General features: G+C 34.4%; 1 protein-coding gene across 1 annotated transcript in view; it reads left to right on the plus strand.

The window, feature by feature from the left end:
• LOC113176550 (A disintegrin and metallopeptidase domain 3-like) overlaps positions 1–27500 on the plus strand; it is a 192901-nt gene that overhangs the window by 89622 nt on the left and 75779 nt on the right. Inside the window, exons 6-9 of the mRNA XM_077792723.1 lie at positions 4990–5076; positions 5685–5796; positions 8492–8651; positions 9801–9857. Of these exons, the coding sequence (XP_077648849.1) occupies positions 4990–5076; positions 5685–5796; positions 8492–8651; positions 9801–9857 (416 nt within the window). The remainder of the gene's footprint in view (positions 1–4989; positions 5077–5684; positions 5797–8491; positions 8652–9800; positions 9858–27500) is intronic.

Consider the following 27500-nt stretch of genomic DNA (forward strand, 5'->3'; position numbering starts at 1 on the left):
TTCATGGAGTAATTTGAAGAGTATTTATGTTAAATCTTCTTTGAGGGTCTGATAGAATTCATCTGTGAATCCTGTGAATCCATCTGGTCCTGGGCTTTTCTTTCTTTGTAGGTTTTTGATGGCATTTTCAATTTCACTGGTTGAAATTCATCTGCTTAAATTTTTATGTCCTCCTTATTCAATTTGGGTAGGTCATATGTCTCTAGAAGTTTGTTGATGTCATCAAGATTTTCTACTTTAATAAAAGTATAACTTTTCAAAATAGGTTCTGATTACCATCTGTATTTCACTATTGTCCCTTGTGATATTTCCTTTTTCATCATGAATTTTAGTAATTGGAGTCCTCTCTCTCTTTATTTTTTAGCTTCAATAAGTGTATCAATTTTATTTATTTTATCAAAGTACCAACATTTTGTTTTGTCAAATTTTTGAATTGTTTCTTTTGTTTCAATTTTATTGATTTCAGTTCTGTTTTTAATTATTTTCTGTCTTTTACTGTTTTTGGTCTTGATCTGTTGTTCTTTTTCTAGAGCTTTGAGATGTAATGTTAGGTTATGTATTTCTTGACTTTCTGTCTTTTAATGAATAAGCTCAATGAACTGCTTTCATACTGTCACAGAGGTTTTGATATGTCATACCACTATTCTCAATTGCCTCTAAGTATTTTTCTTATTCCATTCTTGATCTATTCTGCTGTCTACTGGACATTCAAAAGAATATTTTTTAGTCTCCAAGTATTAGAGTAAGTTATATTTTTTATTTTATCATTGATTACTAATTTTATTCCATTTTGATCTGCTACAATGCAAGTTATTATCATCATTATTTACATTTTCTAAGAGTTTCTTTGTGGCCTAAAATATGCTCTATTTTAGAGAAGGATCCATATGCTGCTGAGAAGAGATATATTCAGTCATTTATGGAGAACTATTATAAATTTGTATGTCTAAATTATTAATTGTATTTGTAGTTCTATAGCTTCTTTATATAGTTTTATTTTAGAGGAATTATCCAGTGGTGAGAGAGGTGTGTTAAAGTCACCCAGATTATTGTGGTGTTGTCTATTTGCTTCTTGAAATTTAGAAAGATTTGGTTGATGTACATAGATGCTTCTATCTCCCTGTTGAGGTGATCTTTTGCTTCCTATATTTGTTTATGTAGCTCCTTGTAAAAGTGATCTTTCACTGTCCATATTTGCTCTCTCATGTCTTCCTTAAGTTAACAGAGCATTTTAACCATGTACATCCTGAACACCTTCTCTGTCTTTCTTCTGTTGTGGTTTCCAACGATGTGGTGTCTTGATTTGTCTGGGGCACTTTCTTCCCTTATCTTTTCATGTTGCTCGTATGTCTTCCTTTCCAGCTCTGTGCATCTGGGGTGTTATTGTTTTTACCCTATAGGTTTATAGTGTTCTTGTAGGGTTCCAAGACCTCTCATTTGTGGGGAAGGACAATGTTAACAGATACCATTATTGACAATATACCACATGAAACAATTTGTAGTTATTAAGACATTTACAGTTTAGTCTCAATGTACAGAAATGTTGGATTCAATTATTATCTAAAATATAATCAGTAGTTTTGTAAAACAATTTTACAGTTTCTGATGGTGGACAATGAACTGGGGGTGGGATGTAAGACGATATGCTGAGGGAGGTAGGTTGTGAGGATACAGAGATATATCTTAGGAAGTGTGAAAGAGAAATCTAAGGAAGAGGGTTAGTAGCAAGAGAATAGATGGGAAGTAATTTAGGGCAGGCAAGTGTGTGGGAAGATAAAACAAACACACATATGTATTTAGAAAAATACAGAATGTTGAAATAGTAAAATTTGGAGGGGAAAACAAAAATGAAAGAAGGAAAAGGAAAAGAGGGGGAAGAGCATATACAACACCTCTATGTTATATTACATTATTCAGATGACTCAGTCCTCAAAATCCTCCTTCATGAAAAGTTCTTGGGGATGTGAGGGCCGGAGGATAGAGGGGTAGAAGAGAGAGGTGGGAAAAAAAATCTCCAAGGAAGAAAACCAGGATTGTTGCTAGTTTTCGAGATCCATATCATTCCTGCTTCTCTTCTCATCCAATAGGTGAGGTTGTCTATTGTAAGCTGGTGTCTCTGCCATCAAGATGGTGGAGGTAACCAGGGTGGGAAGAGTGGTCCTGGTGCAGGGCTCCTGGAAGTGGGGAGTGGCACCTGCCAGTCCCTGCAAGGAGACTGCACCTCACTGGTCTCTTTCTGGAACCGCTCATATGAGTCGAGCGTCCAGTACTATCTCCCTATCTTGCCTGGAGATTTCCCAGTTCCTGGTCTCTCTGGTAGGCTTCAAACTTTAGCCCCGTGTCCCTCTCCCTTAGCAATTCTCAACTGAGGAAACTCTCACACTGGACCCCCCCATGGGCAGTGCTCTGGTTGCACTGCACATCTGTGTTGGACAGCTACTGTGTTGGGTTACTGTGGCTGGGAGAGAGATAGGTACCTGGCTGCTGGAGATCTGATCTGGGAGCTGCCCCCACCTAATATGGCAAGAACATTGAGCCAAGATGAAGGCAGTCTGCTTTTAGTACCAGGGTATCTGGTGCGTGTGGGGGGGGGGGTAGCCAGGTGATGGTGTTGTGCTGTGGGTAAGTAGCAGCTGAGTGACCTGCGTGGGAGTGGAGCAAAGTCTTGGAGATCTGCAGATGTGTTGATAGGTGATTCTGCTAAGGCGCTCGCAAGCCCTGTGTGGCTTTGGGTGCTGGGAGCCTGGAGTCCTCCTCAAATGCTCAGCATCCTGCTTGAATGCAATGGCCCAGAGCCCTGCTTGGGTTCACAGCTCTGATGATATCTGTGGAGAGCAGCTGTATAGGGGTCTTCCAACACACTCAGAGATGCATTGTTTCGACTAGGTGAGATCTGAATCATGGAGTGACACAGAATGCTGCCTCCCTCTAACCCACCATTTTAACCTCCCCTTCTTTATTTATGAAGGCTAACTTTGTTTGGTATATTCTGGGCTGACTTTATTTTTTTCTATCCCTTTGAATATAATATTCTATTCTCTTCAGGCCTGCAAAATTTTTGGTGAGCAATCTGCTTTTATTTGGCTTGATATATTTTTCTCTTGATGTTTTAAAATTTTACTCTTTTTTTTCTTTTTTCTTTTCTTTCTTTTTTTTTTTACATTTGACAGTTTGATCATAATGTGTGTCAGAGAGAACTTCTTTTTCTGAATATTTTTAAGGACCATTGAGTTTACTTGATGTTGATTTTCATATTTCTCCAGAGTTAGGGATTTTCTGGATATTATTTTGTTAAATGTGCTTTTCTCTCTTCTTCTTCTGGGATTACCATGAAGCAATTATTTGTCTGCCTAATGATGTCTCATGAGTCCTGCAGGTTGTCTTAATTTTTAATTTTTTTTTTCTCCACTCCTCTGCCACTGGATTTTTACAAAAGACTTATCTTCACTTTAAGAAATTCTGTTTTCTGCTTGATCACTCTGTCGGTGAATCTGTCAATTGTATTCTTTATTTCATTCATTTAATTCTTCAATTCCAATAATTTGATTAGTACTTGTTATATATCTATTTCTTTTTTGAATTTCTCATTCCAGTCATGAGTTTTTTTCCTAACATCATTGGATTTTCTCTGCATATTCACTGTACCTTACTTTGTATCTTAAAGATAATATTTTTTGAATTACTGGAACTTATATTTGTCTTTCTTTGGGGTCAATTATTAGACTCCAAGAAACTATTATTTTTAATTATAATTGTGTAACACAACATAAAACAGTTCTTGGGTTCCTTTGGTGCAGTCTTGTTTTCCATCCTTCTTGTGTCCTTATATTGATATCTGTGTCTATGTTGAAACATTTGTCTCTCCCAACTTTACAGTCTTTCATAGGATTTTAAAAGATTTTTTCTTATAGATGAGTGTTGATTTGGTACAGTGCCTTTGCTTTTGTTCTGCATGAATTAAGTACTGTAGGGTTAGTGCTGTTTCTTCAGAAATAGTCCATGTCAGCAATACCTGAGAGTACCTCTGTGGCAAAAGTTGCAGCAGTTTTTTTCAGTCTTCCCTGAGGAAGGATTATTCTTAAGCTCAGTGTATGCTTGGTATTGCAGGTATGTTAGCTTGGGGGTTGGTCTAATTGGGATGGGGTTACAGAATTGTTCTCACATTAAGTTAGCCTGGCTGGGTATGAGGTGCTAGGCTGATTCCTAAGCCTACACCATGTGTAGTGGGATTACTGACTTGAACTCAGCTTCACCATTGTGTAGGATTGTTTCTTTTCTGGTGGGTGAGATGCTATCCACATAGAATAGCATTATGCTATTGCTCTAAGTTTTAATATCTGGAGTTGTAGCCTTACAGTCACCTGAGTGTGACAGAATGATGTCAGAACCCCTGGTATGTATAGTACAGCTCAATAACAAATTTGTAGAACATTGTTCTTTGACTGTTTTCATAATAGTACTTTTAGAGTTGTATTCATTGTTTCAGTTGAAAAAGTCAAATTTTGCTGATTTTACTTTTTATAATGGATTCAAACGTTTTTCTTATTGGTAAATGAATAATTCAATTGAAGATTACTATTGCTAAAAGAAGATCTTTAGTTTTCAACCCTGGCTGCTTGTAAAAATTGTCTGAACCTGTTCCCAGAGCTTTTGATATAATGGTCTCAGGTGGAGACCAAGCATGGGTATTGTTAAATGCTTCTGAGATAATTATGATTTTCTCATCATTTATCTTTAGAAGAGTACTTCTAGTGTTAGATGGTGAGATAAAAACTCCAACTTCTTGCATATAATTTTTATCTTTATAATTCAAAGGTACATAACTATTTCAGTGATGTCACAATTACCTTTTACTTTATGGAGTACTCAGGGATTTTTATGCCAATTCTGGGTAATATGAACTCTGGGATTTTCTTGAAATTTTCTTATGTGTTATTATGCACAAAATCTGATTGCTTATATTTTTTACTTTATTTTGCTTTGCCTTAGTATTGTGAAGGAATGCAGTGTAAAGAAGTTCGGTTCATTATAGATGACAGTGTTTGCAATGCTACTAGAAATTGTGATAACCATGGGGTAAGTAACTTTAGTGTTCATTTTAAGCACTATGCTATTAACAATTCAATAAACAATTGGGGATTTAAAAAATGATTTGATTTTTTTTTGGTAATTTTGTGCTATAAGGTGTTCTTTAATAGTCTATAATTTATAGCTTAAAACTTGTAGTGTTAAGAAACTTGCAAAACCATTATGGAAGTAAAAGATGACTCTGGATGTATAAGATGTTTACTAAGTGTTTGTAGTGGATGTGTTTTTGTCATTTTGTAAAAAAAAATTGATCTTATTTTTTATAAAAAGAAGGCAGAAAGTGTTTAAAAATGTCATTAGAATCTTATTGCTAGGCTAGCTAGTTTAATTTAGTATGGGCTGTCCTGTGAAACTAGCAAGTAAAATTATAATTAGTGGTATACTGTTAGTAATTACAAGGTATTTGTGTCTGGCTGTGAATAAAGTTAAAAGAATTTTAAAAAATTGATTTGGCAACCGAAGTTATATGTTATATGGCATGCATCAGGGAAAATTTAATGAATTTGTTTATTTAAGATAAATTCTTTGTAATGAGATGCTCTGTGGATTAAGCATAGGCTATCAGTCTTTACAGAAAGCTATCTTTATTATTCCAGGTTTGCAACAATTTTAACCATTGCCATTGTGAGGAAGGATATACCCCTCCTGACTGTGCAAAGAAGGCTGGAGGATTTGGAAGTGTTGATGATGGACATGAAATTAAAATGGGTTGGTGTCCTTAATATTTTGTTTGAAGTTAGATTACACAGATAACCTTATGTCAACAGATATGGCTTTATTTTATTTTATTTGTTAGACTTTAAAATCTGAAATTGTAGGTTTGTGATGTTCTTTCTGTCTTAGCACTGACTTTGTTTATGAATAAAAAAGTGTACCTAATATTAGGCAATTTTAAAAGTAGAAATTCCATTGCATATACTTTGACCAGTTAATTCAAATTTTTCACTTTTAATTGTCTCAGATATTCTTAGTTTCAAATGTTTCACTAGTCATGGTTATATTAATATTCCTGGGATTCAGGCTGTCTTTTTTTTTCCTATTGACTTGATACTTGGTTGTCTTTCTCCTGCCATGTGACTCCAAAGTAGTCTTATGAAATTTCTTCTTTTGCATTTCACCCTTGCTGTACCTGTGTAGTATTTTGAGATAAAAAAAAAAGATGAGACTGCATAAAACTAGGGGACATCCCCTGGTTCTACAAGGTATATCAAACTCATTCAAATTAACTGGGAACATTGGTGAGCTGTCCATTCTATTCCCCTTCCTTTTGGGACTTTATAAGAAAATCATGCAAGTCCTAGTCAGACTTCTCTGTAGTTGGTTGTTATAAGGTGATTAACTTTTTAGAGAGATGATATATAGCCATATCCAACTATGTATCAAGCTAAAAGAAAAGCTAAATGTTACGTATGACTGTGTGTGTGTGTGTGTGTATCTGTGTGTATATATATTATTTTCACACAAAAGTAAAAAGTAGATATATAAATGATTATATATTATTATATATTGCTTACATTTGTTGTTTAAAGCATAATAGGACTAGTGAACAGTATTAGTGATAATTGTTTATGACATAAACAAATCTTATTGTTGAGAAAGATATAGTAGCATTTTATAAAGAGAAAAAGAAAGTCCTCCAATGTTTCAATTTAACTTTAATAAACTGGGTCCATTATGCTGGCTATGTTCTTAAGGCACACAAGACTTTAAAAACATAAATAAATAGGAATAATTAGACATCCCTTATATTAAATAAAAATAACTTTTTGTTCCGTGATGTAGTCATATATTTTTAGCCTTTCTGTTTTATTTTCCAATATACTTCTGTGAATTGTTTTTAGCTTTTAAGACACCCTCATTTTTATGTATTAGCAAAACTGAATAAACTTCAACAGTAAAATTTATTTTGACTTGCAACTCTACTCCATATCAAGCCATTATTATTTTGATTGCTGGTGTCAGCACAGCAAAGTGCTTTCAAAGCAAGTGAGGTCATCAAGTAAAATATCTTTGTAATGAAAGTATTGTAGCTTGGATTTCTTGGGATTTTATTTGACAGAAGCAACAAGGTCAAGATTTATTTTTCAGGTCTACAAAACATGTCCACTTACTTTGTGTCTACAGGCTTGTACTGGAAGAAGGGCTATTTGTCAGTCAGGTCTTTTGCATACTTCATTTTCTAGGTTATGCAGGTCTAAAATGCTTGTCACTTTTAAACACTTCCAAAGTACCTTAGTGTTATAGAGTCACATGAGCATACAATAAGCACTGATAAAATTCAGCCTCTCTTTGTCCAGCCTCCTCACCCTACCACATTCTTATCAACCTCTACTATTCATTATTCTATATTCAGTTTGACTTTTTTTTTTAAGCTTCCACATATGAGGGAGAACATGTCATACTTGCCTTTCCTCATCTGGCTTATTTCACTTAGCATAATCTTTTTGAAGAAAGAGTGGATAAATTTCTGTTTTATTGTATCTTCCCGTTTTCTGTTTTCATCCTCCATGTTATTAAAAATTAGAGAAGAATAACCTTATATTTCCACATTTTAAAATTAAGGATGTATGGCAGGCTCATATGTTAACATATGTTCTAAGTCTGGCAGCAATACTAGTTATCTTGTACATATATATGTCTGCAGAAGTTATCTTCTCTCATTTTATAAATAAAAAGGCTGGGTTGTGGCTCAGAAGTAATATGCTCATCTACCATGCATGAGACACTGGGTTCAATCCTCAGCACCACATAAAAATAAAATAAAGATATCATGTTCATCTGTGTGTGGGCTCTCTCTCATCCAGTTGGATCTTATGGCTTCTCAAATAATTCCATTTTGGTTGATATTCTTCTCTCCAGGTTCACTAGCATGGCAATGTCACCTTCACCATCCAAGGTTGTAGCCCTAACCCCTTCTTTAGGTGCTTATTACACTACTTCATCCTTTACCCATTTCCAGTTCCAAAGTCATTTCCACATTTTTAGGCATTTGTTAGAATAGCAGCCTACTTCCCAGTACCCAAATCTGTACTACTATCAAGGTTTCTTCAGAGAAACAGAACAAATATGAAAATGGCTCAACACCATTATGGAAGCTGACAAATGGCAAGACTTTCAAGGTGAATTGACAAACTGGAAAATAATTTAGTAAATGTTTGCAAATATTATATAATCTAAGAAAACATTACATAGTGTAAAAATTGAGCAATCAAAAATATCAGTAAAATATTCCCAACAGCACATTTATATACTTAGTTCATTTTTTGTTTTTTATTTTATTCACAGTCAATATGAAGAAGGTGTTTGAGGTTTGGGAATAATGTTGATAATAATGCCTTCTCCATTGTCTCATTTGGTTATTGAAATCTCTGACCTAATTTCAAATTGATATTTTCTGTTCTAGCTGGAAAATCTGCAGATAGAGGTCCTGGTAGTTCACAAAAACAATACTTTCAAGTCAGTATGTACGTTTCCGTACCTCTGCTTATCATTACTATTGCCCTTTTAATTAATCAGGATAAAATAAGAAAGCAATGCTTCAGAGAGGAAAGTGAAGTTGACAGGTATGTACTTGTATAAATTTACTCTTATAACAGTAAACAAATTGAGAAAATAGTATTTGTGTTTTATCAGAAATGACTGTGACTATAGGTAAGGCAACATAAGGAGAGACCTGGAGACACATTCAAATTGGTTTGATGTCCATTGTGTGTTTTCCAGTATTGTTCAACCCTAGAATCATTTAGTTTACTACCAGTATCCCTGTAGGAGGAAACATGGCTGCCGAGAATATCTTAGAAGTATATGTAGCCTTTTGATCCTGTTAAAACAGCCATATTGCCCATAGGCTTTAAAGAACAGGTGACACTGCATTTCAAGGGAACTTACTAACAATAGTTTTATTAAACGTGGCTTCTCAGGTCAGTCATCAACACGATATCTGTATTACAACACAATCTCTTTCTGAATTAGAGATAAGATCTTTGAACCTGCTTCCATGATATTAATTACAGTGTCACTTCTTAACTAGAAATCACATGTATGGCAGTTAATATTAGATTCAGAGTCAGAAAGCAGTATTGTATGTAATCTGAAATATAACTCTTAGCTTTGGAAAACTTGTTCACAAATTCTAAATCTTGAATGTAAAACTGGTATCTTGAGGAAGTGATTTAATTTTTATGTACTTCAAACTATTCTGTATAACTAATTCCCTAGAGTAAAAGATGATAATGGCTTTCTAATGTATCAAAAACTTTTGGATTCATCAACTGAATAAGTGAAATCATCATATTAACTATAAAGAATCACACACATTTTAGTATATTTAATATTGAGTTTCCTTACATAATTTGCAGGATTTTGCCATATGGAGTACCATATAATGTTTTGATTAATTGAATTTTTTTGAGTGCTACTTAACAGTTTTGGCTTAATTTGATCTGAAGAATTAGAAATACCATAGAGTACAGGGGCCTTCCTATACAGATGGGCTTATGGCATAAATGCTTGAATAAGTACACATTGAGGTGAAAAGAGCCAACCAGCAAAGCAAGGTGCTTGATAGCATTCACTTCAATAATGAGACTGTGCCTGTTTTGTTTTATGTTGGAAAAAGAAATGTTACATATTTGATATTGTTTGCTTGAAGAACAGTCTTTAAAAGAACTTAAAATTTTCTCCACTTTTAAATAAATTTATTGATTTCATAGATCTATGGCAGAAGAAAACACTACCACTAGCAGCATCAAGTCATCCCCCACTGAAAAGTGAGTATGGAACAATGCAATAAATCACCTTGCAACCTATGTTTTGATCATTGTCTAGGACCACTTAAAATGGCTCCTTTAAAAACAATTATATTTATTCATAATATTCTTTGCTATTCTCACTAGAGTTTATTTTATAATTATAAGCAATGAAACTTGGTTTCTTCATTTCTCAATCTCCCCTCCCTGTCCTATCCTGAAGGAAGGGTGTTTTGCACTCACCCTAACATTTATGGGAATATATATTAATTCAATGATATCATTAAAGATCTGGATGCTATAATTTTAAATTTTCTTACAAAGTTGATATTTGGGCATGCATCAGGACACAAAAGCCAAGTCAAATTAAGCCAACCCTTGCATAATCATTTTAACTTATATTTTGATTAATTAAATAAATAACAATAGCAAACTCATTATTCATGGAAAAGTGTATGTAATATGCTCCACTCACTCCAATAGGATGTACTACAAAGTCACGTGGCAAATAAGACACATAAATAATTACATATTGGGATATTAGTAAAGAACTGGAAAAGTAATTTAAATGATTACATCCTCCAAATATTTAAGGAACAAACTATGTCATTCTTATACATTCTGAAGTAGAGAATATGGGGGGTTATTAAAAAAAGCAAACCTAATCATTTTTATAGATGAATAAGACTTATATGAAAATCCATATGTAGTAGAATGAAATTTAACCCCTATCTCTTACCCTGAACAAAACTCAAAAATGGATCAAAGACCTAGGAATTAGACCAGAGATCCAAAGGAATAACGCCAAAGGAAAAAAATGGACAAAAGAGCTGCAACACAGAGAAAAACATTAACAAAAGGCACCATTATGTCCTTATGTAAAATAATTGACTTAAATGGACATAGATTAAATTACCCAATCAAAAGGAATGAATGTACTAACAAAAGAAAGAAAGAAAAACACAATCCAAATAAACTACAAAATACTCACTTTACAGTTAAAGGCTCTCGTAGACTCAAAATGAAGGGATGGACAAAACTATGTGAGTGGCACCAAAAGGAGCATAGAGACAGCAGTTTCCAGTTTCTGGGTATGCATCTGAGTAGAGCAGCAGTCCATGTGCTCACACTCATATTGCTGACCTACACGCTGCAGATGATAACTGTATTTGAACTCTATCTTCCTGCAATATCCCTTGATGCCCTCTACTGAGATGATGTTTAAAGAGATTCCATTAAAAATTGCAGAACACATATATAAAGGTGAATTTCAATCTGGGAGGCACTAGGTAAGCTAATGGGTAAACCTATGATTCAGAAATTCCTCTGTCTCCAGTAGCAATGAGTGATTTTTAAATTGAAAGTATAAGAATGATTATTGTAGATTTATTCATAATGTGCAAAAGTTTTCAACAGAAGAATGAATATATAAATCCTGCCACATTTATCTAATGGAATACTGTACTGTAATTAAAACATACAAACATTATTTAGGTATAGCAACCAAGATAAATTTCAATGACATAGTATGGAAAGAAGCCAGAATCAAGAAGGGATTATTCATGTTATATAAAAAATGATTCAAGACAAAACTAATCTCTAGATAGAATAAGGGGCACTTTTAGGTATAAATGCTACCTAATGGTATAGTGAAGTATATTTCTGAAGTACTAATAACAAATTATATATAATCCAACTTGTGGTTTCATTTATGTATACAATTGTGAAATTGAACTGAACATTTAGGATTTTTGTATACTTTAATAGTTTCAAGTATTTCATTTTGAATAATATAAGTTATACCAAATACCTGGAAACATCAAATATCTAGAAATCTATGGAAGTATGTTCAGCACATATACACATCGAAAGACATGCAATGTGAAGTAGCATTAAAGAAAATTAGTGGAATATGCTATTTTTATAAATTGAAAGACTAACATTTTAAGCTTAATTAATTATGACAAAAGAGAGATTTCAGTTTGAAAAGTATGATTTTAGTATGTGGTTGGTTGAAAAATTTCATTGAAAAAAATTCTTGACTATTATCTGAAAATCTTTATACACACACACACAAACACACAATGCAACACAACTTCAAATATGTGCCCCCCCCAAACATTATAATTTTATTTTAGATACAAATGTGAAAAATAAAATAAGAAAATATCTAAAATAAAAATTTGGAAATATCAAATATCATTTTTACCTTTAGTTAGACACAAACAATATTAACCATAAAGAAAACCCATGGATTTGTTGAAATTAGGAGTTTCTAGTCATTAAAACATATTGCTATGAAAGTGAAAACGTTATCCACAGGATTGGAAGACATACTTGTATTCAACAAATGTATATTTGTTCGCATTCTGTATAAATGGTATGCAAAAAAGAACTCCTACAAAAGAATGGGTAAAAGAAAGGTCTACTGATTTTAAAAATATAGGTAAAATACTTCAATATGTACTACAAAAGAGACAGAATTTGATTGAGCAATGCACATACTAAAATGTTCTAAACCTCAATATTCAGGTGGAAGACACAAATTAAAAATACAATATGTTACTACCATGATATCTAATATTATAACAATTATCTAATATTTTAACAAGAACCATATGTGTATAAGAACTGAAAATTTTATATACCCTTGAAGGGAGTATAAATGTGCAAAAGCAATTTGTGAAAGTTTCAGAATTGTTTACAGTTCAGCCAATGCATAATCCACCAGATCCCATTAATTAGTGTGTACCATTAATGTGTGTGTGTGTGTACACACACACACACACACACACACACACACACACACACACACTGAGAGAGAGTATTCATAGCAGAACTAATTGTGATACCAAACTACTAGAAACAATCCATCTTTAAGTTTTTACTCTATTCTTTCCCCAAATCAATAATGTTCATATGGTTAAATATTTAATGTAAACCCAAATTTTTTTTTGAGACATAGACAAGAAGAATTGGGAAAATATTCTGAAATTCATATGCAAGAAGAATATATGGTAGGCAGGCAAATACCATCTTATTTTCAAAAAGTATTTTTTTTATTTCAATGTACTGTGGAATACATACTAAAATATCTAAGAAACCTTGAGAGATGTGAGGATTAAAATTAAATTCTCATAATCATATTACCCAAAGAGGGTGTATGATAACAACTTATATGTGCATCTTCTTAAATGTTTTTCTAAGTAAAATATTAGAAGACCTTACATATACTTTTGTTCAAGAATATTATGGACAACTTTCTTTTTTTTAAAACATGGATCTCTATCACCACTTTGTAACATAAAAATAATTTATTTTAAAAGTCCACTGTTATGAATATTTAGGCTATTACCAGTTTTTAGTCATTACAAACATCCTATAAAAAATACCTCTGCATGGATGTAAACATCTTGGAACAACTGTCCAGTTAGGTCCTGGAATAAATTCTCAGAAAAGAGATTGATCAAAGAATGTTTACTTTTGTGTCTTAATTTAACCTATTGTTAAATTACCAGCTAATTTGTGTCAAGTTATAACTTTCCTGAATTATTAGTTTTTAGTCAACTTGACATGTGAGTGGTAGATTTCCTGAGCCTTAGCGTATCTTAAAATTTACTTTCTTTTACTGTTCTATAGAATTTTCTTTGTAATTTTCCACTGTGATATTAAGGAATGAGGTATAAAAAGTATGGAAATAGAAGTAGGAACCATATAATATGATCATATAGAATTAAAGAGCTTTGAAGACTACATTTAACATGAGGGATGTTTCACATATTTTAACATTCTCCAATCTCCATTGATTTTTATGCTATTTAAATTAAGATTTTAGATCTAGGTTACTGTTAAGAAACCCCTGCTTTTTGTATATTGTTTTGGTTTTAAAAATATTTTCTAATTGTCACCATTATACTTAAGTTTATAATTAAGTAGAGTTAACTTAAGTAATTGAATTCATGTTATGTTTATTCTGTTTCATTATTCATAATTTTAAAGGATGCTTTTAGCTTTGATGGTATTAAGATTCTGGTCTACTTGAATTGCCTGAATCTTGTCTACCTTCACTCTCCTAACTCATTCAATAAATTGTGAGATCTAAATCATTCTGCTTCTTATGACACTTAAACAAATGAATCATGGTCAATCCTGGCCCATCCAGGGATGATCACTGTTCAAAACTTTCAGTGTATGGGTATATACCCTTGTGTGTGTGTGTGTGTGTGTGTGTGTGTGTGTGTGTGTGTGTATGTATGCACTTATGTGCATATTGATGTTTTTATTTAATATAAAATATAATAGTTAGAATTAGCCTTCTTTTTCCTTTTAATTTTAAATTAAAATTATTTCACATATTTAGAATGGAAATTTCCATGGCCCTTCATTTATTGACTTGAATATGTACCAAACATGGACAAATAAACACTTAGGGTATTTTAGGAAGCAATGTGTATTATAAAACTGAGAGTATCTGGGCTGGGGTTGTAGATCAGTGATAGAGCGCTTGTCTCACATGTGTGAGGTACTGGGTTTGATTCTCAGCACCACATAAAAACAAATAAAAAAAAATAAAGGTATTGTGTCCATCTACAACTAAAAATAGAATAAAAAAAAGAAAAACTAAAAGTATTTGTAGTTGAAGTGACAGGTAATTGTTTTGTTTTGTTTTTTTTCTTTCTGGGATTAGTTTTCATTTTCTTAATTATCTTGAATCACTGTATCTTTTAAATTTTGTGTTTTGGTTTCTTCTACAGCAACAGTTCCTAACTATCTTGAATGCTAATATCTGAGAGAGAAGAAAGTACCAAATCTATCATCATAAACTGGCTTGAATCAAGAAGGAAAAAAAAATCTCTCAGCTCTGTTGTCACTACTAAAGGGTTGAAACTATGAAAAAAATAAATCACCTTGCCCCAAATCTCCTGAGTTATGTACTATATTGTCTCTGTGTTTTCAGGACCAGTTTTTACTTTATCTTTCCTAACTTGCCTGCAGAAGTGGCTCTAACTGAGGTGAGAAACAGCCTAAGACTCTCATCCTCTGATACTAACAAGACCTATTCAGCCTCACAGCCCAAGGGCAGAGTGTAGGCTCTTTTCTTCTACTTATAGGTCTGACTCTACTTTCCATAGTCTGACCACCTCACTTTCCTTCAGAGTGCCTACAAACTCTGACTTGGCATTTACTCAGACATGATCTGAATCCAATCCCTTTAAGGCTACCACTTTTCCTTGTACACCTGTTTTAGTGTGTTGAGAAATCTGTTCACCAAAAGTAGATTTACCATGAAGCTAAAGAAGCAACAACTTCAGGGCCATTTACCCACATAACCCCTTTTTGTCCATGGACCTAATTTGTATTCTTATGTTCATCAAATTTTTATGGTTCAGGCCATACTGAACTTGGCTCTATTTCTGCTGTGTACCAATTTCCTTGGTAGTGGTGAGCTGGAGCTTGTTCACACCTGCTCACAAGAGCAGAATCATTTAAAATGTCAGAATTTATGCTCCTTAGCTGTCATACATGATTTAAATTTAAATAATGCGTTAAAAATACTTAGACTGATCATTATTGTTTTATAATTTAGTTTCATTTTTGCTCTTGAGGTTATAGTTACCATATCTTTATAGTGGGATTACTATAAAGTATTATACTGTGTGCCCTGCTTGCCTCTCTTTTCAAGTCTTCTAAAAATAGTGGTTTGAAATTGGCCTTCACTGAAACGGATAGACCTATAAATTTGGGATCCTTTATCTTCCAGAGGGTTAGATGTATAACATATATCAGCAAACCACTGCCTTTGAGGGCATTTCAATTTCCTTTGAGTTTTCTTTTCCAGTATTTTGATAGAGGTGCATTTGAGAAAATAATCGTAGCTTTAATCTATCCTCAATTCTTCCTGGAATCAGAATACCCAGTTGGTTGGTTCCCTATTAAGTTTTGACATGGTTTTTGGTGAGGCTGAAAGCTACCTCTGGCAGAGGCAAATAAGGTGTGTTTCAGATCTGCTGGGTTCTGGAGTGTGGAGGAGCAACTGAGTTGTTCTGTGTTTATACTCCCACAAGTCTAAGTATCTTGCCCTTAGAGCTGTTCAAATACTGATGAGCTGGGATGTCTGAAGAAAGGAACAGGAAGTAAGGCCAAATTTCCCAGGTGCTGTGAATAACTACCAAATACTTCAGTACCTCTGGACCAACAAGGTGAGTCTGGAGTTCCATATAAAAGAGCATTTGTACTTTCACTGTCACCCACCCTAAAATGCTCAGAAGAGTTAAGAAAGATTTTCAAAGATAGAGTAGAAAACATCTTGCGAAGAGTCACTGTGCTTTGGGATTTGAAAAGGGAGAGGAATGCTGCAGGTATGAAGGTGCTACCAGATTAGAATGTTTTGTTTTCTGAAAGAAAAATTTCCTATTCCTCATAATTTCGCCTGAATTGGTCAAAGGCCAGTGAAGATGTAAACATTATGTAGTTGTGAAATATTTAAGGGCATTTAGGAAGAATGGGGATTAGTAATTCTGTAGTTAGCATTAAAGGTCTATCCTGTTAGGCAGATATAGTTAGGGGCATTTATTCACTTTATAGGTATAAGTTCTCAAACTCAAAATGTAAAATCATTTTCTCATTGTTCACTGAAGAGAGGGTTCAGTCTTTCTCTGAAATTACTAGAAAAATCATCACTTATGTATATGCGGCTGTGGATTACTTTCACTTCTCTCCTTTCTCTGGCTTTCTTAGTTGATATTTGAGTGTTCTATTATCTAAAAGAAGAATGTCATTGAGTAAAGACAGTAGTAAATATTTATTAAATTAAAGCATACTCTCTGATCACAGATTCTATTCCAGTGTTAGTAAAGTATGACCTCACTTAGACATGGGTACTATGCATCTCAACCCATTATTTAACGAAGGTATAATAATACTACTCTCACTAAATCATGCTATCCTGTAAATCCTATACATTTCACATTTATTTTTATCACTTTAATGTTTACATAAGATATTAAATGCATATCTTAAGTATTTTTTTTGCTTTGATCATTTTTATTCCAGAGCTTTTGGGTAATGCATATAATGAAACTGGCCATTTGCATTTGGATTCTTCACATGTTAAAGCAATAAATGTCCTTGACATGTTTCTTTCTTGAAGTAGACATATCACCAATATTGAGAATTTTTTCCACATTGATCACAAATAGTTCACTTTGTTTTATGTAGAAGTTGCATGGGAATAGACATGAAACTCTGGTAGAAGAGAGTACTTGTGAGTCCATAGGTGGTACAGAGTAAGAAGATTTAAAAACCTTTTTTTTATGTACACATGTGTTAATAATTCTGTTTGACATTCTTATGACAACTTATGTTCTAAAACTTCAGCAATATTGACAGTGTACTTAGTATTCACAAAGAATTAATTTACTTTCTATATGATTTTCTAAATGTATTTTTTAGTATGCAAGGATATTTTGTGGAGTGAACAAATTCAGTTATAACTTATAACATTTTGCACCCATTCTGAAATCATCTCATAGCCTTTTAGAGGATATACATACATAAAAGAATTTAGGATATACTTGAAAATGTGGCTCACATGAAGAGGAATCCTTTTCTTATTTTGCGGTGGCATGTGGTTATATAGATCTGTAAAACCTTAAGAGGGACAGATGAAATTTTTAATAAATGGGCCCATGATGGTTGGCCCTTGAATATGACAGCACTTACTTAGTGTGTTTAGGAGGATGTGGAGGGGACCCTCTCATCAGGGGGTAACCTGTCAGTGTGTTTCTTTTCCAAGTCTTTAATAGAATAGGGTTCCTGGGCTGAATATGTGGAAAGATAGGGTTGGATCGAGGTGCTGGGACCACTTGATTTCTGAATTCCAGAGAGCCTTTTGTACCTGTCTCCAATCTTTTGTATTATAGAATCAATGGCAAGGTCTGAGGTCAGAAGTGATCTTCTGTGGTGCTCTTCTTAAGGGTTCAGTTGAAGAGAGGTTCTGGGACAATTCTGACTCTTCATATGGCCAGAGTCATTAACCAGCCTTCTAAGGTGTCTTGGGTTAATTTTGCCAAGGCACTTTTGATACAAAGCACTTTTCCTGATGACTGTGTGTCTGGAGGTATGACTATGATAAGTAATGTTCAATGCCCCTGAGACTTATTTTGTCACTTTGGAGATAAAGAAAGGTCCATTGCCACTCTGGCCCAGAGAGTTCAAACTAAGGAATAATAAACCTTTAGTGACCTCTTGGTCCTTTTTTGGTTTGGATGGAATATGCTTTTATCCACCCAGAAGAAGTATGAAAGGCATACCTGGAGATTGTATCTTGGTATTGCATGGGGTTAAGTAAAGGACAGAGCTTGATCCCTAACCCCATTGTTACAGAGGCATAGAGGGCAAGTCCTAGTGACCCCTCAAATGGAGGATTCAAGATCATTTCCCCTAAAGGTTCAGGTGACTGGGCAGTAAATGCTTCTCTTCTTAAATGACACAAAACATGAATCCTTTTAACAATTTTTCCTTGGTCAGTCTCGGGTAGTGAAATTTTATGATTTCCCAACTCTTTAATCCACAAGTTGTCTTCTGCTGGCTTATTTTGCTAATATCTTGCCTATGTTTCCTCAAATTTTGAAAAAGAGGAGTTTGTGTCCAAGCTTGGGGTAAGGTATATTAGAGCCATTTCTGAAACATTTTGAAGTTGATCTTCCAATATAGTTTTCTGGATTAAAGTAAAAAATTGCCTTTTTGGTTTATCATGCTGTACATGATTGCTTCCTAGAAGGGTAGATGTATTATTTCCAGGAAAGTGGGAATTTCAGGCTCATGCTTGGGGAGTTTTTTGGTTAGGAGGTCCCCTTTATTTATTTTCATATGGCAACATAAGCATGAGAGAATAGTAAAGCATATCTAAGAGTTAGTATAGAAGCTGACTTGTATTTATCTTTCTCTGGTTGTAGTGATTGGGTAAGCAACATTATTTCAGCCCCTTAAATTGCTGAGTTGCTTGGGGGAAGGGATTTTGCTTCAATTACCTCTTGTGTGTTACTCTGCTTTATGTCTCTCTGACAAACACCTGAGAAGAAACAACTTCAAGGAAGAAAAAAAATTAATTTAACTCACAATTTCAGACCATGGTTGACTGCCTCCATGGCAGAAATATCATGGCAGAAGGGTGTGGCAGAGACAACTGCCAAGTTTATGGCAGCTGGGATGCAGAGATAAGAGGATAGAGCTGGGGACCCCAAAGGCATGGTCACAAAGACCCACTCTTTCAATTAGGTTCTACCTCCTGAGGCAGGAGGACAGGGAACAGGGTAGAAAATGGAGGTTGGGGAGATGGAGACATGCAGGATGAATGAAGAACTGACACCAACAGAACTTAAGCTACTGCCAGAACTTGGATCTTACAGTGACTGAAACTTGAAACTTAGCGTAATTGGATTTGAAAAGTATGAGGATTTGACAAAATGTTTCACCTAGTTTGTATATGGACCCAGCCATTTGTATATGAGACCCGTGTCCATATTCAGAATAAAAGAACACAAAACTCAGACCCTTGGGGCATCCCATTCCCGCTAGGTGAGTCTGGTGTTCCTTTCTTAGGCAGTGTACTTATACTTCAATAAATCTTTCTCTGTCTCGTGTGTGTCTCATCCAATTCTTTGTTCATGACACGGCAAATCTGGAACTATGAACTTTGTGGTTGTACAAATCCAGGAACACTACTACAGTTCTTAATAATGTCTTCAAACTGTTAATCCATCAGTGAGATCAGATCCAATCAATCCCCTCATGATTTAATCATTACCCCAAAGTCACACCATCTGAACCTTGCTGCGTTGGAGAACAAACTTTCAATACATGATCTTTTGGGGGACATTCCAGACCCAAAACATAACATCTGGAGACTAAGAAGTTATAGAACCTGCTCTTTAAACCCCAACACCCATTTAACTGCTTCCATTTGTGAACCATTCTACATCAGGGTTGGTCAAAGTCTGAGATAAGGCCTACTATAGTAGAACTGCTCTATGGTCTCCACCCAGGAACTGCCGATGTCTTGGGGGGGCACCAGAATCAGGAGGCACCACACAGCTTTGTAGGTTCAAACAGCAATTCTTTATTCCGGATCTCACACCAGCCTCCACACACGTTCAGGGGCAATTCCAATATGTCCGATCCTAAATCCTACTCCACGAGGCTTTTTCCAAATCCCATTTTAATCTCACGAGAACTCAACAGGAACAAGCAGCAGGAACACCCTAATCCCAGCAGCTATAATCTTCAACCTCAACTTCCCTAAAACTCCTATTGTCACGCCCTAAACCCAAGGATGGAGATAATACACCCTAATCCTGGATCCACCCTGGTGATTGAGCAGGGTTACCTTTCTCAAACTCACAAGCAAGGTCGCAGCAAATTTCCAAGGCAAGTCCATTTAACATGGGGTACACTGGCAAGGATTACAATGCGTCACACCTACTTGGTAATGGCCCTCAGCAAGGAACAAAGTGATCTCCTTCCTCTGGGGTAGGAAACAGGGTTGCTAAGTTTAAAATTCAGCAAACTTATAGAGTGGCTTCAGGGGATTCCAGTAGGAGAGTAATCTTCTAGCTCTCCTTTGGTGCCCTTTAATTTCAAGGGCACTATGAACCTAGTGGGGAATCTGTACCTTCAGTGTGTGTCTTGGGGTTAATTTAGTGGAAATTTCCCACTAGAAAAGCTGTGGCAGACATGGCCCATAGGCATCCTGGCCATGCATACAACACTAGTTACATTTAGTAAAGTAAGTCACAAGTTGAGCAATGCCACCTAGCCTTTGATTTAGGAATCCCAGCACTACATCTTGTCTCTCAGCTATACATAGAGTTAATGGCTTACCCAAGTCAGAAATCCCCAAGCCTGGGCAAACATCAAAATTCCGTCAAAAAGGGATGGATGGAGTATTACACATTTGGCAAAGTTTGTTTTTCTTAAATGATCAATAGGTCCCTCTGCTCTGGAGATAAAAATAGGAAGTAGAAAGATATATTTTTTATCTCTAGATATGATCTTATATTTTTCTAACTAGTGCCTTGCATCAGAAAGGTGACGCATCCTTACCTTTGACAGACACCTTTGCTTTGAGAAATTCTTGTAGCTTCAGGAGGCTTCAGATTTGTTCAGCGTTCCACAAAGGAGAGAACAGAAGGACCCAGTGAGGGCTGAGAACATAATTGGCAGTGGTAGGCACAATTTGTTCTCCTATTTTCATCTTAGTTATCCTTGTTCGAAATGATTAGGACAGCTATGAGGCATCCCCTGCAGACTGTCCTGGATTTCAGGATCAAGATTTCTGACATAAAACCATAACACCTCATGGATGACATATAGTTTGAATCAAAAAAATGTTTTATCCACAAGACTGTTGTCAAATTGAAGTCATACTGCTGATTATAAGTGATGAGTCCTGCTTCCTCACATGTTGAAATATAACATTAGAGAAACATGCCGAGGCAAGCACATAAAGCAGGGTTTATTTAAAAAGGGGTAATGCAGACTTATGCCAGGAGCGAGAAGGGGGCCCTAGTTGGTATCCTGGTATCCCAAGAAGTGAGAGCATTCTTCCTCTAGATTTTCTTTGTTCTTCTGCCTTCTTTTTTTCTTTTCCTTTTTAAAAAATATTTTATTCTAATTTGTCATATATGACAGCAGAATGCATTACAATTCTTATTACACATATAGAACACAATTTTTCATATCTCTGATTGTGTACAAATTATATTCACACCATTCATGTCTTCATACATATACTTAGGGTAATGATCTCCATCTCATTCCACCATCTTTTTTACCCCCTTGCCCCCTCCCTTCCCCTCCTTCCCCTTTGCCCTGATCTATAGGTTATCTATTTCTCCCATGCTCCCCTCCCCAACCCCACTATATTCAGCCTTTGTTTTTTGAGGGGATTGGCTAACTTAGCATCATATTCTCCAGCTCCATGCCATGATTTTTAATTCTCCTTTATTGCTGAAAAATATTCCATTTTGTATATATACCACATTTTCTTTATCCATTCATCTACTGAAGGGCATCTAGGTTGGTTCCACAGTTTAGCTACTGTGAATAGTGCAGAAGCCACTTGATCACAGTGTGTTTATTTCTTCAAGTGGTTTTGAATGCAGTTTACTAATATTAAGAATTTTTGACTCTATGTTCATCAGGGATATTGTTCTGTAGTTTACTTACCTTTATGTGTCTTCCTCTGATTTTGGTATCCAGGTGATACTTGGCTCATAGAATGAATTTTTGAGTGTTCTCTCCCTTTCTATTTCATGAAATATTTTGAAGATTGGATTTGGTTCTTCTTACAGATCTGGTAAAACACCTATGTTGGAAACATTTTAGTTGCTGCTTCAGTCTCATTGCTTCATACTACTCTGTTTAAATTTTCTAGGTCTTCATGGTTCAATGTGAGTACATCATATATATCTAGAAATTTGGAGATAAATTCTAGATTTTCCAAGTTCTTGGAGTATAAATTGTTTTCTAAAAATTTTCTAATGATTCTCTGGATTTCAGAAGTGTCTGGTGACATCTACTTTTTCATGTCTAATTTTGTTGATAAGGTTCTTCTCTCTTCTACTAGTTAGTTTGGATCAGACTTTCAATCTTGTCAAAAAACAACTCACTGCCACATTGATACTTTGTATTAATTATTCTAAATTTTATGTATTTCAACTCTGATCTTAATTATTTTCTGTCTTCCAACTTATTTTGAAACCAACTTGTTCTTTTTCCAGGGTCCTCAGATGTAACTTTAGGTTACTTCTCCTAATCTTTCCACTTTTTAAGTGTAGGCACTCAATGCATTAGAAATACAATGAAAGGAAATTTTAGTTACCTCTGAATAACAACAACAGATGAAAATGGCCTAAACTATTTGATCACAAGACATAGATTGGCAGAGAGGATTAAAAACAAGTCTTAACCACATATTGTTTATAAGGGATTACTTTATGGGCAAAGACATTAATAAACTGAAAGTAAAAGGATGGAAAACAATATACCATGCAAACTCTCTTCTAATTGTTTCTTAGTGCCCCAAACATTTTGATATGTCATATCTCTGTTCATATTTATTTCTAAGATATTCTTATTTTTCCTCTGACTTCTCCTATAATTCATTCCTCATTCAAAAGTATATTTTTTATTCTCTAGGTGTTAAAATGTTTTCTGTTTTTATCTTGTTTTAAATTTCTAACTTAAATCCATTATGGTCTGTTGATGGTCATTCTAGGTACTGAGAAGCTGTGTGGACGGGACGGGCATCAGGCCAGGAGAGATGGGGAAGTGACACCACCATGGAAGAAGATTGCAACTGCCTCCCTGAACTTCCCAACAAATGTCTGAAACTGCAGGTGTCCAAAACCCAGCTCACACCTATCCCCCACCTCTCAAACTTTTTTCACACAGGACACCTTACTCTACTAAGTGAAAAATTAACCTCTGGGAAGGACTAAACATTAGGTGCTGTGATGCCTAGACATTTGGTTCCTGAACAGTTATTGCTAATATCAGGCTGGGGGTGAACCACATGGCCCCAAATAAGGTAGTGGCAATGAGGAGAAGGGTGTAAGTAGCACCATTCCAATTGGTGTTTTAAATGCCTTTATCAATATATAAAGGTATTAGAAATCCATACATTTAAAGTGAATATTCGTACATTTAAAGTGAATGTTTTTTAGTATATTCACATTCTTTAACACAATTAAAATTAGACAAAAATAAACATTGCTCATTAGAGCCATCAAAAAGAAACCCTGTTCACTAGCACACTTGGAATGGAACCACCATATGACTGAGTTATCCCACTCATGGGTTTATACCCAAAGGACTTAAAACCAGCATATTGCAGTGGTGCAGCCATATCAGTGTTTATAGCAGCTCAATTCACGATAAACTATAGAACCAACCTAGTGTGCCCTTCAAAAGATGCATGGATAAGAAAAATGTGATATATATACACAATAGAATATTACTCAGCCTTAAAGAAGAATGAGATGATGCCATTTGCAGTAAATGGATAGAGATGAAAAATATCATGCTAAGCAAAATAAACCAATCCCCAAAACCAAAGTCCAAATGTTTTCTCTGATACAATAACAGCAGTGTGGGGTGAGGACGAGGGAAGAATAAAATTACTCTGCATTAGGAAGAGGAAAGTGAAGGGAGGGGTGTGAAAATAGGGTAGGCAGGATAGTAGAATGAATTTAACATTTTTACCCTATTTGCATATATGTTACATAACCAAGTAATTCTACATCTTGTACAGCCAAAAGAATGAGATGTTATACTCCATTTATGTATGATATTCTTCTGTCATGTATAACTAATTTGAATAAATTAAAAATATAAAAAAAGGATCGGTACAATATTCAGAAACTCAGTGTAATCCATAATGTTAACAGCCCAAGAAGCAACATCATAAGACCATATCAAATGACACTGAAAGGCATTTGTAATTATCAATAGTACCATCATCTACAACACAACATTCAAAACCTAGCTATTGAGGGGAAATTTCCTCAAATGTAAGATTATTTAAAAATATTCCTACAGATAGCATAAAAATTAATGGTTATATATAGAAATATTTTCTCATAAAGCCAATTTTTTTTCATTAAAAATCACAAGAAGGGCTGGGGATGTGGCTCAAGCAGTAGTGCGCTCGCCTGGCATGCTTGGGGCCCGGTTTCAATCCTCAGCATCACATACAAAGTGTCCACCGAAAACTAAAAAATAAATATTAAAAAATTCATTCTTTCTCTCTCTCTCTCTCTCTCTCTCTCTCTCTCTCTCAAAAATCACAAGAAACATACAATTTCAGAACTAAAAATAAAATTAACTATGCAGAATATAGTATGCACACACACACACACACACACATACACACACACACACACCTCAATTGTATATCTATATATTACCAATGAAGTAGAAGTCAAAACAAATAAACCAACACAATTTACAATTATTATAATGAAAATTGAACAATAAATAATGAAATAACCACACATGTGAGATATATGGTGAAAATTCTAATAATCTTATAAAAGATATCAAAGAATTAAATAGGGACATGCCACATTCAAACACTGGAAAATTCAATAGTAAGGTGATTGGCACCAATACCATTTATATCAAAGTCACAGTAAGGTTTCTTGTAAGCATAGGGAAATTGATTCTATGAAGTATAGAGATAGTAGAAATGCTAGAATAGCCACAACAATGTTGAAAATAAAGAACAGAGTGAGAAGAATTGTTTTTCAAAGTGAAAATGGGTGTTAAAAAAATCAAATGACACACAGATAAATGGAAGAGAAGAGAGAACTGAAAAAGTACACCAACAAATAGATCTAAATAGTTTTTGACAGAGGTAGAAAACCAACTCAACAGATGAGGGGTCACTTTTTCAAAAGGTTTTACTAGAGTAAATGGACACTTACAAAACCGTTTTGATTGCTCACTTTTCAAAAAAATTGTAAGTCAAGATGTAGCATGTGATTAAATGTAAACCATAAAGCTAGACCTTTTTGAAATACCATAGCACAAAAACTGAGGGCCTTTTTCATAAAAGAAAAAAAAGCAATGTCTTCTAAATAAAAAATTTAAAAACTCTTGGAGAAAAAATAGAGACCTAGAGAAAATATAGGCAAATCACACATTAGAAATAGTAAAATACACGCAAAAATGTTCCCTAGATGGGATGAAAAAGATGACAGATGAACAGTTAAAGATGGTTCACATCACATATATGGAAGTGTGAATTAAAACCATGAGAAACATGAGTACATTGCAAATAGAATGGCTAAAACAAATACTAGTATTTTCAACAAGTGTTGGTGAGAATGCAAAGAAGTGGGTCATTCGTGTGTCATTGTTGGAAACATCAACTCTGCAAAATAGTTTCTTTTGAGCAGTAAAAAGCTTAAAATATAATCCAGCAATTTTACTCTGAGACATATATCCCAGAAAATTAAAATTCTAATTTTAAGTAAAATCTTCTTTGTAAATATTCATAACAAACTGATTTATAATAGCTAAAAATTGATAACATACAAATGCCCTTCAGTAAGTGAATGGCTGAAATATTTCTGATATATCTACATAAGGGAGTTCTAGTTATCAGTAAAGATAATTCAAACATGGAAAAACTTGGATGTGCATCATGGATATTACACAAGAGAAAAAAGGAAGCCGATCTCACAGGGATACAGAATTTGTGATTCCATTTAAATCACAGTCAAGCAATCACATAATTAAAGAGATAGAGAACTGTTCAGTGGTTTCCAGGAGTTAGGAATGTGGAAAAAGGATCTTAATATATCCATGAGGGGTAATGTAGGGAGCAATGTAATGATTATATGATCATGAATCTTTATTGTGGAAGTCATTACATGAATGTAAACTTGGCAAGATTGCATAGCACTAAACACACAAACATGCATATACACACAGAGATGACTGCACATACATTGATGCAATTGGTTATAGTCTTGCCTGTTTTTCCAATGCCATTCACAGTTTGGATAGTGTAGAAAAGGAACATTTTAAAGTTGGGAGAGGCTGAGTAAGGATTATATGGGACGTCTCTCATATGTTCTTTGTAGGTCTTTAAATCTACTATTATTTCAGCATAAAAAGTTAAAATATACACCAAAATGGGATAGAACTACACACCTAACATATGACAGAGAAAAATGAAACAACATAACAAAACTGAATATATCATATGGTGGTGAAAATATGAACTGACTGGGCAGAGTCCAGAACTCACATAATGGGTTCAAATGTGAAAACAAGCACATCTGGTAAAGCCAGTTTGCAAAATAGTTTGCTTCTTATAACATTAGATATACACATACTATATGATACATCAAACTCATCTCTAGGTATTTACCCACAAAACAAACTTCTGCATACACAAACTTTGTGTGAATATGTCTATAACACTTTTATTTCCCACAACTGTCAAATCTATAAACTACCTGAAAGTCCTTTAGTGAATGAATGAATGAACAAATTATTGTACATCTTTTTGATGGGAATCTCCTTAGAAATAATAAAGAGAGAACAATTGAACTACTTGATAACATAAATGAGTCTCAAATATATATGTATTATGTATGACATTCTGGTAAAAGCAAACCTGTATGGACAGAGAGAAGATTTGTTGCTGGCGACTGACAGTGGTGTATGACTACAAAGTGGTAGCCAGAAGAAAAATAAATAAATAAATATATATATATATATATATACAGATATATATATATAGAGAGAGATACACATAGATACATATATATACATATACATATACTCATAGACACATATATACATAGTTATATAAGATTTAAACATTTTTTCATATATTTGTTGATCAATTGTGTTTCTTCTTTTGTGAAGTGTCTGTTTAGATCCTTAGCCGATTTATTGCTTGAGTTATTTGTTTTTTGGTGTTTTTGAGTTCTTTATATACCCTGGAGACTAGTGCTTTATCTGAGGTGGCAAAGATTTTCTCCCATTCTGTAGGCTCTCTTTTCACATTCTTGATTGTTTGTTTTGCTGTGAAGAAGCTTTTTAGTTGAAATCCATCCCATTCATTGGTTCTTGATTTTATCTCTT

Source organism: Urocitellus parryii, chromosome 14 (genome assembly GCF_045843805.1).
Source record: "Urocitellus parryii isolate mUroPar1 chromosome 14, mUroPar1.hap1, whole genome shotgun sequence".
In the NCBI taxonomy this organism is placed as follows: domain Eukaryota; kingdom Metazoa; phylum Chordata; class Mammalia; order Rodentia; family Sciuridae; genus Urocitellus; species Urocitellus parryii.